Raw genomic sequence first — 14,615 nt, 5'->3', positions numbered from 1 at the left:
GGGGATGCGGTTCTTGTTGTCTTTGTTTTTATATTCCAGAAAGTTGTCTCTGGGTATGGCAGTAGCTCTTCTTATTTGAGTGTCTGCTGTTTTGGGGGTATAACCTTGTCTGATGAAATCTTGTCTGAGCTCCTGCAGTTGTTGATCCCGGTCTGTCTGGTCTGAGCAAATACGATTGTACTGTATTGCTTGGCTAAAAATAATGGAGCGCCTTATATGCTTGGGGTGGAAGCTGTCACTTCTGAGGTAGGTCCGTCTGTCTGTTGGTTTGTGAAAAACAGAAGTTACAAGGGTGTTGTCTTTCAGTTGAATGGTGGTGTCAAGGAAACTGACTTCTGTTTTTGAGTAATTCAGCTTCAGCTTTATGTTGGGGTGAAAAGAAGCATAAAAAGCGCTCTATTATTTTTAGCCAAGCAATACGGTATAATCATATTTGCTCAGACCCGACAGACTGGGATCAACAACTGCAGGAGCTCAGACAAGATTTCATCAGACAAGGTTATACTCCCAAAACAACAGACACTCAAATAAGAAGAGCTACTGCCATACCCAGAGACAACCTTCTGGAATATAAAAACAAAGACAAGAACCGCATCCCTCTTGTTGTCACCTACAACCCACATCTTAAAACACTTCGATAAATTATAAAAGAACTTCAGCCAATGCTAAACAACGATCAAACACTGAAAAATGTATTTTCTGAACCTCCCATCCTGGCATACAGACAACCACTAACCCTTCAGCAAGTAATTGTCCAAAGCTCCCTAAATGAACCGACAGAAAATGGCACATCTTCCTGCCTACAGAAAAGATATAAAACGTGTGCCCACATCTACAATACAGACCATACAGTTATACCACACTGCTGACTTGAACATCACATAAAGGGATAATTTTCCTGCAGATCATCTAATGTTGTCTACCTAATTCTCTGCATGAAATGTCCCGACACTGCAGTCTAAGTGGGAGAACCTGGACAAACACTCTGCCAGAGAATGAATTTACACAGGTTCTACATCAAGCATGGCAACACAGATGTTCCTGTAGCAGCCCACTTCAACTGCCATGGACACTGTGAGAGGGACTTTAAAGTCACAGTGCTTATGGGCAACTTCAGAACACAGCAAGAGAGAAAAGAATGGGAAGTTAAACTCATGATAAGATTTAATACATTACAACATGGCTTGAATAGAGACAAGATTTTTAATGCCAGATATAAGGATTGTTTGCATCTCTCAGACTGACACAGATCTTGTCTACAGACCCATATTGTTTTGAAAAACTCATCACAAATTTCAAAGGACTTTGTTGGACAGTTATCTTATCCAAAGATCTTGACCATACATTGTTCTTCTCTCTCTTGTTAAATTAATCTTAGCCTGAATGAATCTATTAATTTTTTACATTTAAGATTTTTCATTTAAAGATTTACCATTGTTGTTTCTTGTCCTAGTGTGTGTATATAAACACAGGGAACTTCAGTTTCTGTATTACATCTTGCCTGAAGAAGGGGCCTGAGTTGCCTGGAAAGCTTGCATATTGTAATCTTTTTAGTTAGCCAATAAAAGGTGTCATTTTGCTTGGATTTTCTCTATGTGAGGTGTTTTAAATTAAGATTATAGAATAATTTTTTTTTTCATTATAAATCTTACTTTTTCCCCCAAAAGGTCATCACTTATGGATACCACGGTAGCTGACACCTTCCTCATATGCTGTTCTACTCTTCAATTCAGTTGTTTTCTATTTATAATTATTATGTGTCACAGCCCAATGAAAAGTATGTGACGCTAATCCCACTTTTACAGAAACTGTCTCAGCATATCATTTTATGATACTGAAACTTTTTTAACCTTTTTATTTTATGAGATTTCCTATTGTGTATGTGGCAATTGTCAATTCTGTCATAATAAAAATGTGTTAACTCGATATTTATTTTTCTCATCACAATTGAAAATGCGGCTGTATTGAAGTTTAAACAAAGCAAAGCATATAAGGTATAAGATTGTAATTTTGCTGGCTTTCTGCAGTTTATAATGAAGTTTGCAACGTGGCGATCTGCACGTTTTATGTTACTTCCAAGTCTTTAACTTTGAGTGGCATTGTCGATAGAGAGGTGCAACTTTAATTACAAAATCACTCTTAAGTGTTGTTGATTGCTTTTTGTACCTTAATGCATATTTAGCTGGGCAGTAGCCATGCTCAGGATATTTTCAAATTCATTTACAAATTTGGCACAATAAGTTAATGGCCAGTGGCATTTGTACATTTTTGCTATTTTCATATAGTATGTAAAAATGAAAAAAAAATATTTGCTCATGATTTTAAAATGTATTTATGTAAATTAAAAATGAGTATGATAGCAAGGCAAATATTCATGGAAGTTTTACACTTCCTTTTATGGCTTCAACGGAAACATTGACGCAGCTTTCACATTTCCACCAAGTGATCACTGGGCAGCTCCACAGTACAAACAAGTGGCACCTCATTTTTAGACAAAAGACCAGCAAAGAAGAAGAAAGAACCAGATTTGTGGAAAATGCTCCAAAACAGAACCTTTATTGTATGTTTAAAAATGAAATATACAATAAAAATGCACATGAGCAATGCATAAAATGCTGGTTAAACTGTAACAATCACTAAGGAAAAGACTGCTAAAATGTACAGTATAAATTATTTTTTTATTATTCTGCATTTTAATTCTTTTAATAATTGCTTTCATTTTAATTTTTCAACTGTTCTGATTCTGCATATCCATTCTTTAAAGAATTGCTTTCATCTTAACTGTTTAACTGTTATAAATTATTTGATTGATTTCTTGAAGTTAACCATTTAAAATGATCATAAGTGCAACATCATACCATATGGAGTCCAGTCTGCTGCCCACAACAACTTATGTACCTCCTACCAGTCAAAATTACAAGAAAAATTAAATGTGAACATTTTTGGTGGAGGGAAACTAGGAAATTTGTAAGGCATTATGTTCTGTGAATTTAATTTGCATGTTTCAAAAGGTAACACAATGTTTGCTAATGATGATGATGTGTATCACTAGAAAGGAGGAAAAGGAGAGGAAGTTAGAAGAATGGAGAAGGGCTTTGGAATATTAGAGGTTTAATTTTAATCAGGTTTCTGAAGTTAGCCTGCAGGGAGAGCTATTGAAAAGAGTGGAAAAATGTTAATATCTAGGGTCAGTGTTAGCCCATGATGGAAAACTAGAGGCAAAGATAACTCATAGAGTGTGGTGTGGATGGAACAATTGGAAGAAGGTATCAGGAGTATTTATTGTGTGATCGAAGAATTATGGAGAAGGTTAAAGGTAAGATTTTTAAGATAGTTTTAAGACCAGCAATGATGTATGGAACCGAGACTTTGGCATTAAAGGGAGTGCAGGAGAAGAAGTTAGATGTGGCAGAAATGAGAATGTTGAGAGGGAGTTGTGAAGTTCCAAACAAGGACAGAATAAGAAAGAGATGATCAGAGGCACAACAAAAGTGGGAGAAAGAACATGAAAGTACTGTAGGTTGAAAGTGGTATGGACATGTGATGAGGAGAGACAATGAATATGTGGGCAAAATATTAAAAGGAATGGAAGTACAGGAGAAAAGAAAGTGGAGGAGGCTGAAGTGTAGACGGATGGATAAAGTAAAGGAAAACTTCAAGGCAAAGGATCTGACTGAAGAGGAGGTGCAGAATTGAGCAGTGTGGAGAAGGTTAGTCAAACAAATCAACCATAATAAAAGTGGGAAATGATGAAGATAAAGTAAAGGTAAGGTGTAAGAGGTGATACCACTACTTTAATAAGACTTCTTTTGTGACAGATACTGTATTTCAGCCTTGTGGTTGGCTGCTGGTCTTTCAGTTAATTAAAATGCAATTATGTTTTTTTAATACATTCTTGTTTACTATGTCACCAAAGAATGACAGTGTGTTGCATATTTGTCAGAAATAAAAGAATTTCCTTGTACCCTTTTCATACAACAGTAGTTCTGTTAGCATTGTATCTTTGCCTGCTGACTTTTATTGGCTCTCCACTTCTGTGTTGCAGGTGTAATTTTGCTTTTGCTGGATCGGCTACGCAAACTGAAATGGGAGCAGATGTGGAGGCTGACAGCAGAGAGGGAGTTAATGAGCATGCTCTCCACCTCACTGGCAGACCAGGTATTATGATCGACGCATTGCTAATTAATAGCACTGTTGGCTCAATGATAAAGTTCTTCCTTTCTGATAGTGGCCTACTTTAGTGGGTCGTGCACATTACAGCTTTAAATGTTCATTGGTCCATTTGTTAGCTACAAAGAAACTGGAAGTTTAATGTTTATAGTGATGAAGTAATAGAGAGTACATGCCACATATTTAGCCTATAGCCTTGTCTACACTTGCCACGTGAAGCCTGTGCACTGACAACAATGCAAAGTGCACACGCTGTCGGCGGCCCATTTGATCGGCGTGTTGATAGTGTCCTAGTCAATAGGTGGCAGTGTTTGGTCAGCGTTGCATACCTAACAATTTTCAAGGCAGAGGAAGTGAGAAACTGCTGGTGGAAAAAGAGTTGTCTGGCTTTAAGAGAGTGAAAAAATGGAGAAGGCGGAGTATCAAAACCATTTACCAAATGCAGCAAAGAGAAGGAGAGTATAAGTCTCTTGATCGGGAGACTAACATGATGGACAGGATACAATACAATTTATTTTTGTATAGCCCAAAATCACACAAGGAGTGCCACAATGGGCTTTAACAGGCCCTGCCTCTTGACAGCCACCCAGCCTTGAATCTCTAAGAAGACAAGGAAAAACTCCTAAAAAAAAAAAAAAAAAAAACCCAGTAGGGAAAAAATGGAAGAAACCTTGGGAAAGGGAGTTCAAAGAGAGATCCCTTTCCAGGTAGGTTGGGTGTGCAGTGGGTGTCAAAAGAAGGGGGTCAATACAATACACAGAACAGATCAGATCACTACAGATAGTTTACTTGTGTTTTCCTTAAGTTTTGATGACCTGTTGCACCATATTTAGCAGTTTGTTTATCATTCTGGCACCCACTTAACCAGTCTGTCCTCAAAATTCAGCATTTTGGATACTAAGTATTATGTGCGTATTGCTGTATAGTTCTAAAAAAAATTCTGTGCAGCGGGCAGCAAAATCCCAATCTTCACCCGTCATCATGTCTAATGTCATTTTTACCCTGTGGCCCTTGCAACCAGCATGGACATGTCAAGCAGGGCTATGGAATTGAAATCGGAAGTAATAATTGTGTTACTGGAGTCAGAGTCTCTAAAATTCTACTGACTCTTACTAAATGTAAATTGTTATATAATGTGCTAAAATTTCCAGTTTCACATATACTTATTAATTAATTTCATCTTCATTCTAAACTTTTGATAAAAACACTTCTTTTTTAACTTTGTAAGTTTATTCTTATATTTAATGTTATCCATTGTTTGTAAGACCTTTCAAGAGACCTTAAGAGCCTTTAAACCTGAACTTTAAATAGGTTAAGAGTGCTAAAAAGTAACCCGATTATTCACGCTGGCAGTGATTACGCCTTGTTTGTGTGCTTTTAATCACCATAATAAATATATTAGTCTAATTCCAAATAGAAAATTCAGATTTGTGGTCGGTGGTACCAGAAATGGAAGAGTTGGAGGCTTTGGGAACTGACTCCATAGCTCTGGCGTCAAGAATAAACCAGGCAGGCTTTACTCATGGCCTGCACTAAGTAATACCCAGTGTAATTCCAGTTAAGTCAGTTGATCACTCTATCCTGGCCCAGTAAGACACAGAGAGAAAGTGTCAGTCTATTCAGGGTTGGTGCGTAGCTTGCAGTTGAGAGTGTTGGGTTACACTCAGCCATTAATGCCCTGCACTCGATTATGTTTTTGACGATGGTTGGTTGCATACACTCCCATGTCTGTGACCTGCACTGCTAGAGCTTTGAATTTTTGATTCCGTAAGTCCTGTTCTTGTCCTCATCAGAATTACTTTTGAACATCTCTTGTTTTAATGACTTAGCTTTTTTTTCATTCTTTCATTACTTTTCCACCAATAGGTGGGTCCTTATCTTGGAATGCCAACTCCAGCTTCTCCTCTCTTGTGCTTTTTTTCACATTCTGGTCCGTCCATTTCCTTTTCTATTATCCAGCAGGACCGACTTCACTCTCCAACGTGACTTCCCCACCCTGTAATTTCCCTTTAATGATGATATCTCAAGCCCATGTATCTGTCCCAGCTATGTCCGTAGTCTTATGTTAATTGTACTAATCAATACCCTTTATTCTTCTACTCTTCTCAGTATTCCCTCATTACTCTATCCTTCTGTCCATCTTTTCTCTTCATTCTTCTCCAAAACAACATCTTGGTTATTGAATATCTGCTTTATTTAAGTCCAGGTCTCTGCCCACAAAATTAAAGCTCTCCACACTAGCGCTTTTAATGTTCACGTTTTCAGTTCTCTCTGCAATCAACTGGTTGGAAAACTTTTCTTTTGTTGAATGCATCATTGGCCATCACATTTCTCAATTTAACTTCTTTCTCAAAACAACCATCTTTTGTGATTTTGATCACAAAAGACGTTTAAATTTTTATATCGGTCTCGTCCATTGCGAGAGATGGACGTCTGAAGTGGAACTCCACTAGCAGCGGTGTTATTTTTCATATTATCTTCTCATTATCCTGAGATATCCTGTATTTATCCAACCTGAGGGTACTACTACAGTATATGCAAGCATATATAAACATGGCCAACAAGAAAGGGGTTCAGAAAGAAATGAAAACTAAAGCTACATCCAAGCTCAGTCCGACAAGTCCAAGTTCAAGGTACTGCCTTTCAGAGACTGACCTGGATCAAATGGGCGAAAGCCCAGACTCCTCTGGACCACGGTCCACTACATCGTCTCTGGCTGAGAGTGAAATGGGGAGCAAATGTACGAGTGCGAGTGATGCAGGTCACAATAGCTCACCGATTGGAGAAGATCATCTGAATCTGGAAAAGGCCTTGCAGTCCGCGCTTTCAACTACTCCACGCGAGCCGGGAACACCGGCTGTAATAGCTGTAATAGAGACCACAGCCTCACCTACGGTGCGCAAAAGTAGAAATGATCTGTCTGAACTGAAGGTGATGATCTGTGAGCTCAAGCAAGAGATAAAGAAAGATATAAGGAAAAGCGAGAAGGCAAGTGAAAAGGCAAATGAGAAGCTGCGACAGGAGCTGCAGCAGTATAATAAAGACTTGGAGAAACACATACTGTATATATTCGCTTTGAGGCAGTCTTTAAAGATATGCTGGGTAAAATTGAAGAGTACATTCGAGAAACCACGTCTAAACTGAGCACACTTGCTGATCAACTGGAGGATGTCATGGAGACATTCACGACTTGGATTGAATCAACCGAAAATCTATTTGCCAGTGCTGAAGAAAAAGCAACAACTGCCAACTCCGAATGCAAAAAACTCGGAGACAGACTTGCTGCTTTGGAAGATGGAAGCAGAAGAATTCTGAACTATTTTCTAAAATAATTGGAGAAGACTTTAAAGCAGATTCTGAGATAGCAGCGACTTATCGCGTACGCGGATCAAATACCATTAGACCTAGATCTTTTATTATTCACTTTGAGAGATTATTATTTAAGATAGAGGTGATGGCTCTCCTCAGACACAAGCAAGAGATTATATATGAAAATAACCACATTCGTATCTTCCCTGACTTCTCTCCTGCAACAGCTACTAAACGTGCAGCCTTCTACAACATTAAACAGCGGTTATGGCAAGCCAGCGTCAAATACAGCCTCTTGTATCCTGCCAAACTGAAAGTGGAATTGCAAGGTCAATTCTATGTCTTCGCCAGCAAGGAAAGAGCAGAAAAGGAATTAAGAAAGTTGATCCTGACACTATTCTGAAACACAATAGTGAGTTGTAGCCTGTCAGGACATGGCAAGGATAAATAACCTACTGTCTGATCTATTTGTAAAGATGCAGGTATTATAATTATACATCCTCTTTATTACTCAGACGCTACCTGTTTATGTTTTAATTACAGTTATAGACGTTTGTGTTTTTTTTTTTTTTTTTATTTATTTTATTTTTTTTCTCTACCCTAAAGGAGACTGTTTGACATCATACCCTTGGTTATTGTTATTATTGCATTAAGACTTACTATGCTTATTCTGGATCATTTTCTAACACCATTCCCCAGGTTTATTAAGATTGCTAAAAAATTATATTTTAAGTTCATAGTTTATTAATGATTATATTTTAGGCATATAGTATTTAGACAATATTGGCAATAGATATCTCTATTTTTTAATCCTAAAACGCTGCTGCGTGGGGGCTTGTTTTGCTTTGGACATGCTCTGTCTCTGGGTATGTCAGAGGACCGGTACTGCATGAAGTGGGGTCCAGCCTCACGTGGGGAGGGGGAGAGAAAGAGAGCAGGCTATATCTCTACCTAATCTATCCTTTTAATCCTTATAATTATAACTACCAACATAACAATAGGCTGCATGGCAATAACTCTTGGGGAAGTAGGAAATTAAGGTTATACTATAAAGACTATAAAATGACATCAAAAATTCACAATCAATGTCTCCATGATGGGACAGTTAACTTTGTGAGCGGGAATGTTAAAGGCCTGAATCACGAATTAAAGAGAAAGAAAGTACTCTCTCATCTAACAGGTTTAAATGCTAAACTAGTATTTTTACAGGAGACCCACTTACTAAGCAAGGATCAGTTCTGGCTGCAAAAAGACTGGACTGGCCAAATGTTCCATTCTAGCTTTACAAAGAAAACTAGAGGTGTGGGAATTCTCATACATAGAACAGTCTAATTTGTATCATCAGATGTAGTATTGGATCTTGAAGGGAGATATGTGATGGTCATGGGCAACTTATTTAAATGTAAAATGATTTTGATAAATGTTTATGCACCTAATGTCGATGATAAGGAATTTATACAAAATTTATCTGCATCCATTCCCAATGTGAACACTCATAAAATTATAATGGCTGGGACTTTAATTGTGTTTTAAATCCACTCTTAGATAGGACTTCTAACACAGGGGGGACGACATCTAACACTGCAAAGATAATTACAAAGTTTATAACTGATCACAACTTATCAGACCCCTGGAGGTTTTTAAAGCAAAACTCAAGAACATATTCTTTCTACTCACCAGTACATCATTGCTACTCAAGAATTATTTCTTTATAGATAATCATTTCTTGCTTACGATTAAATCTTGCAAATACGATGCTATTGTTATTTCTGACCATGCACCTCTGATCTTGGAGCTAAAGTCACTATGCCATGCCCCACACACTCACCTCGCAGATGGCGTCTCAACCCGCTTCTATTAGCAGACAAGAATTGTACAGAATTTATATCCAAAAAATCAGTTTCTTCCTGGAGACAAATACATCCTCAGAGATTTCTGCAGGAATACTCTGGGGAAACTCTTAAGGCCTTCTTAAGAGGACAAATTATTTCATATCTTTCCTACAGAAATAAATTAGAAACCAAGAAAGTATCAGAGCTATAAAGCAAAATTACTAGAATACTGTAGATGCCAGGCTTCCAAGCGAGGCTCTACATAGGAAAAGGCAGGCTCTGCATTCAGAACCCAACCTCTTGACAACTAAAGAAACAGAACAACTAATTTATAAATCAAGACATCACTACTATAAACACGGAGAGAAAGCTTTTAGCTTAACAAATCCACAAGCAAGAAGTCCGCAACGCAATCCCAGGAATCGCCAACACGAACGGAGACAAAATCATCGACCATAAATTGTTATTATTCCAATACATTTCTGGTAGTTTTTCTTAATGATTAATACACATCATGTTGTTTTTAATGGTGCCACCAAGCTCCCATCTTGTGTGTGTTTTGAGTAACCATATTTTATATAGTAAGTCGTATCACATAGAATTCACAAAACATATTAAGTCATTATATACTGCCTATTGAAGATTACGGCACATGGTACTTAAATCAAATGTCCATTTACATATGGAATTAAAATATCTCCAGTGTCTGTTCACATTTATAAGTGCAGCACAATTCACTGCAGCTAGTAACCTGTAGTTAGAATGGGAACAAGCTGTTTGTAATAACCTGAAAAGACGTTGATATGCTACACTGCCATAATGTAGTGTTTTAGCATGATACAGTATGTGTCAGCATCATGATGAATACGGCAGGCCTGACCTCTCTCCTGCTGCTGCTGCTGCCATTCCACTCACTTTTTAAAACCGTTCAGACCCCTGGACTGGCCAGTCTTTCTGCATCTTACCTGACTTGGTGCCATGATTCTTTTGTGTTTTCTATTAATTAAATTGTTATGATGGATAGAAAATGCTTTTGCATTTTCACTTATGTGTAAACTGGTTGTGACCAAATGTGATCTGATTGTGAAGCATGCTAATGCAGGTGTAAATGAGTGTACTTGCCTGCCTGTCTCCAGACTGCTGCTATCACTTAACCTCATGCACTGAAGATTTTTTTCCAGTCAGTGCTGATTTCGGTCCTATGGCTGCTGGTAACCTTTGTAAGAAAATAAAAGTCAGTGGAAAACAGTTGCAAGAAAGATGTGAAGCAGAATATACAATTATTGAGCAGAGAGGTGCCTTTGTCTCTTGTTTGTAAAGAAAATGTGACAGGACTTTGTTTTCTGATATATTCCAGCCAACATAATTTAGCCTTGATAATGTTTACCCTGGAAAAAATTGTCAAAAACATAAAATTTTTCTCATTGAAAAAAAAATTATTATGCATAACAGAAAAGTAAAATATTAAAATGTCACCATAAATACAGTAGGAATGGTATGCCTAGTGTCCACTGTTGTACTGATTCAGATTTAGTACACGTCCTTCGTGTGACATGTTTTGAAACAGTTACCAATGCACAGCCCAATGTTGCCATCAGGACAGTAGAAGCATGTTTCTTTGAGCACTTTTTTCTTATAGTATTTTCTGTTGTTTACACATGAGACAGTAGAATGTCAGTGCCTGATCAGCATTATTCATTCACGCCTTGTAGGATACCACAGGGCTAGGCTTCGTGACTTCCACATTTCCCTTGAAATGAACATTGACAGTTGCTGCAATGTGAACATTGTTTAGGGGTCGATGTCCTTCTTGACTTTATAGTTGATCACAATCATCTTGTCTTTTTGCCACGTGCATACTTGCACCACAGGGAGCTGTCTTGTCACTAAATTTCACCAAGCGTATCACAGCAGTTTGGTCATACTGTGCTGTATGCATTAGTTTTACTATCCATGTCAACGTTTGATGACCAATTCACAATCTCATCACTATCACTTGATTCAACTAATAGTTCAGGTTCAGTTTGTTCAAAAAATGGCTTTACAATTTCTCAATTACATGCCATTGTGTTTTGGCTGAAGGCTCAGGCTCACCCATCAACATTGATGAGTTGCATTATAGTGGCAAAATATATAGAAACGTTTTCATGATTTGTTGTGACATAATGTTATTTTATCCACTAGATGGCAGCAGAATACTGACCTAGGAGTTATTTGGGCTTGGTACAGTAAAGCAGATTATTACACAACACCCCAAGTTTGATTTGGGCTTATCCATTATTGCATAAATTAACACCAAGGAGGTTAAAATGTTATTTTTGGCTTTCAGTAAATTAAGATTTGATATGAGTGTTTTGATCTTTTGAAGACTGATATGGTCTCACTATTTTTGGCAACTGAGTCTTGGCTTTTATCCTGGTCCATTTCTGACCGATTTGGTGCCACAGGCAAAAAAAAATGTGTCCACCCCCCATGACCACCCCTTTCACGCCTGGATTTTCAAGCAGCATAATCATTTATAACATCATCATATGATATATTCCTAGACATGTCTCTGTTAATGCTCTTCATTGCAAAGCCATTGAGATGGTCTTGTGACATTTTACCCCTCAAGTAATTTTTTTATGAGCTTCAGTTTTGAGAAGCTTCTCTCTGCCGAAGTTATAGTTATGAAAGTAGAGGCTGCAATTCTGAGGGCAAACAACATTTTTGGATATATTTCATTTAAATTTGTTTCTGGAAAGAGAGAAAACCATTCCAGTGTGGTCATGTTAGCTTTAGGAAAATCCGGGGAAACTTCCACTACTCATACCAATGCTTTCCCATCAAGGTCTGACTGGTCATTGTGTCATCACCAGGGCTGGGGATCAACTGGCACTGTGCTTATGTAGTGCTAAATGTGTCCCTGTGTAATGCCCCCCCAAAGGTGTATGTATTGTTTAAAAATCCCTGGTTGTGTAGTTTCCACAGTGTCCCTACTGTAGTGCCAGTACTCCTGCTTCCACGACCTACTCTCATCAGGCTCGCTTCCTCACCTTAGTACCCGCCAACCCAAGGAACAAGGTGAGCAGGCGGCAGCAATGACAGGAGAAAGCTGCCTGGACTCAATCACTCACTGGAGTCTGGAGTGCACCTGGTTTGGCCGTCATTCACCCTACAGCACTGCACTCAGAGTTGAGGAGGGGACTGTTACCCAGCTGTGTGTCCGCCTGGCTGCACATCACACAGGATGACCGAGGGCAAGTCCTGGTCCTGGTAGCAGCTTAAATGCCTGTCTGTCACGTGCATGGCACACAAGTAGCGAAGAGGCCAAACATCACACAAGATGCCTGGCACACTCCCTGCACAGATTGTGCTGTGCATAGTGCAGGCACTGCTGAAGTGCATAATACAAACATTTCTTTGTGCTCTTGTCCAACCAAGACAATTTTTTCTAAAGAAAATAAAGATAAGAAGTTTTTCTGATGGGCACAGTAATGTGCCCTGACTAAAAAGGGTGCCCCTTGACCTTTGTCTGGATGCCCAGAAACGACCCTTCTTTTACATAATGATTCCTTTTGTGTTCTTTATTGCACTTTTCATTTCCCGATCAGCAGACTCTTATGCAGTTTTTAGGCATATTACTTTCCAAATCAGTACTAAAATACTAATTATATAGTAATATAATAATTAGCTTTTTGGAATTAGGTTGTTTTCTACGTTACACCCAAACAAACCATGACCAAAATCTGCTTGCAAAATGTCTTATGTTGCCTGCAGGTTTTCTGGCCGCCACTTCTCCTTAGTGTAGCTTGCTTTACTGCGGCTATCTGGATCCTTGGCTCAGATTTTATGCCATATTGTTTCCTCTTTGCTATTGTATTACTTTTTTTGTACACTACCATTCCTGTCCCTTCTACAGGAAAATCAAAGTGTGCTGAGCATTTGCTTCCAACATCTATTCTGCACAAGTTAGTTTGTTACTATTGCTGTTTTTTGTAAAGTTAAAAGCAGATTACTTAATCCAGGGTTCTTTTACTGCTTTCTTTAGAGGGCCATATTACCAAATGTTAATTGTTGGGAGGGCCAAGTAGAAGTGTTGTCTCCCAGCATTCATATGTGAACGAGATGAACAACACTAAATATAACACTGTGTATCGCTGAGTGTTTATTGACATTAGTATTGAATATTTATTATTATTATTATTTAAATTGATTTGAATTACACAGCCACAAAAAAATCTTACAAATTTACCTTGGAATGCCATTTAACAATCAATCAGTTCCTTGACACTATATTACTTTTTCTTAACATTTGTTGTAATTAAATTTTAAGAAAACCGAATACATCGACAGGACCACATGTTAAATAACAAAATGTTCCCAATATCATTTAATTCATTCTTTTTTTTTTTTTTTTACTTTTATCTTGTTTTTGTATAGTGCACATTTAACAACCAGTACTATATTTGTTTTCTAATGACTAAAATTGCACTTACTTGACTTTGGAAGCGATTAGTTCCTATGCAAGTGTTTTCTTTGCAAGAATTCAATTCATATGAAATAGTCATTGGGTGTTTATGAAAACGAGCGTGCAATATCATTGCAATCATATGTGAAAAGCTTCACTTGCCATGTGTACATCATAGCAAACATTGTTAGAAGATAAAGAGCCAAGCTTCTAGCTTTTGGGAACTGAACCTGGTTCAGTTCTATCCATAATTGTACACATCTCAAAGATCGATGAGCCTGTTTCAATCCAGATGATTCTTGCATGTCTATCAGTTCTAGTTGCAGGGAATGTTTCTCGAGTGACATAAACACCCGTTTGGCTTTTGATGCAAATTCTCCTCCCACATCAGTCATAAATGCAAGACCTTAGTGGGAATGTTAAAACTGTCAATCCTCACAGTAAAATTCACCCTTAACGTGCCTAAAAATTCTGTCATTTTTATGGTCACTTTTGCAGATGCCGATTTATTTATTAAATCATGCAGTGTTGGGAAATGAAGCATTTTCCCCAGTAGTTGAATCATTTGAAAACAAGTCCAGTTTCTTTTTAAATTCATTATGTTTTTTAACAAGATCACTGAGTGTTTTGTCCTTTCCTTGCAAACCAAGATTAAGCATTTTGGATATAAATGCCTCCCGTTTTTTTAAGACAACAGCTGCAGAGAAAAGCAATGATGTCTTGGTAGAGTTCACAAACCCGTTTAAGTGTATTGCCCTTACTTAGCCACCTAACTTGGTTATGCACAAGTAAATTATTGTGCTCAGTTGACATATCAGGCAGGAGTTTGTGAAACAAGAGGCGTTGTAGACTCG

The 14,615-nt window shown here is 37.9% G+C and overlaps 1 protein-coding gene across 1 annotated transcript in view; it reads left to right on the top strand.

The window, feature by feature from the left end:
- Nucleotides 1–14,615, top strand: part of large1 (LARGE xylosyl- and glucuronyltransferase 1) — a 481,706-nt gene that overhangs the window by 431,416 nt on the left and 35,675 nt on the right. The window contains exon 8 of the mRNA XM_039769462.1: nt 4,046–4,158. Within this exon, the coding sequence (XP_039625396.1) occupies nt 4,046–4,158 (113 nt within the window). The remainder of the gene's footprint in view (nt 1–4,045; nt 4,159–14,615) is intronic.

Source organism: Polypterus senegalus, chromosome 11 (assembly GCF_016835505.1).
Source record: "Polypterus senegalus isolate Bchr_013 chromosome 11, ASM1683550v1, whole genome shotgun sequence".
NCBI lineage: Eukaryota > Metazoa > Chordata > Cladistia > Polypteriformes > Polypteridae > Polypterus > Polypterus senegalus.
The sequence above is the reverse complement of the archived record's forward strand: the minus strand, read 5'-3'. Positions and strand labels throughout refer to the sequence as shown.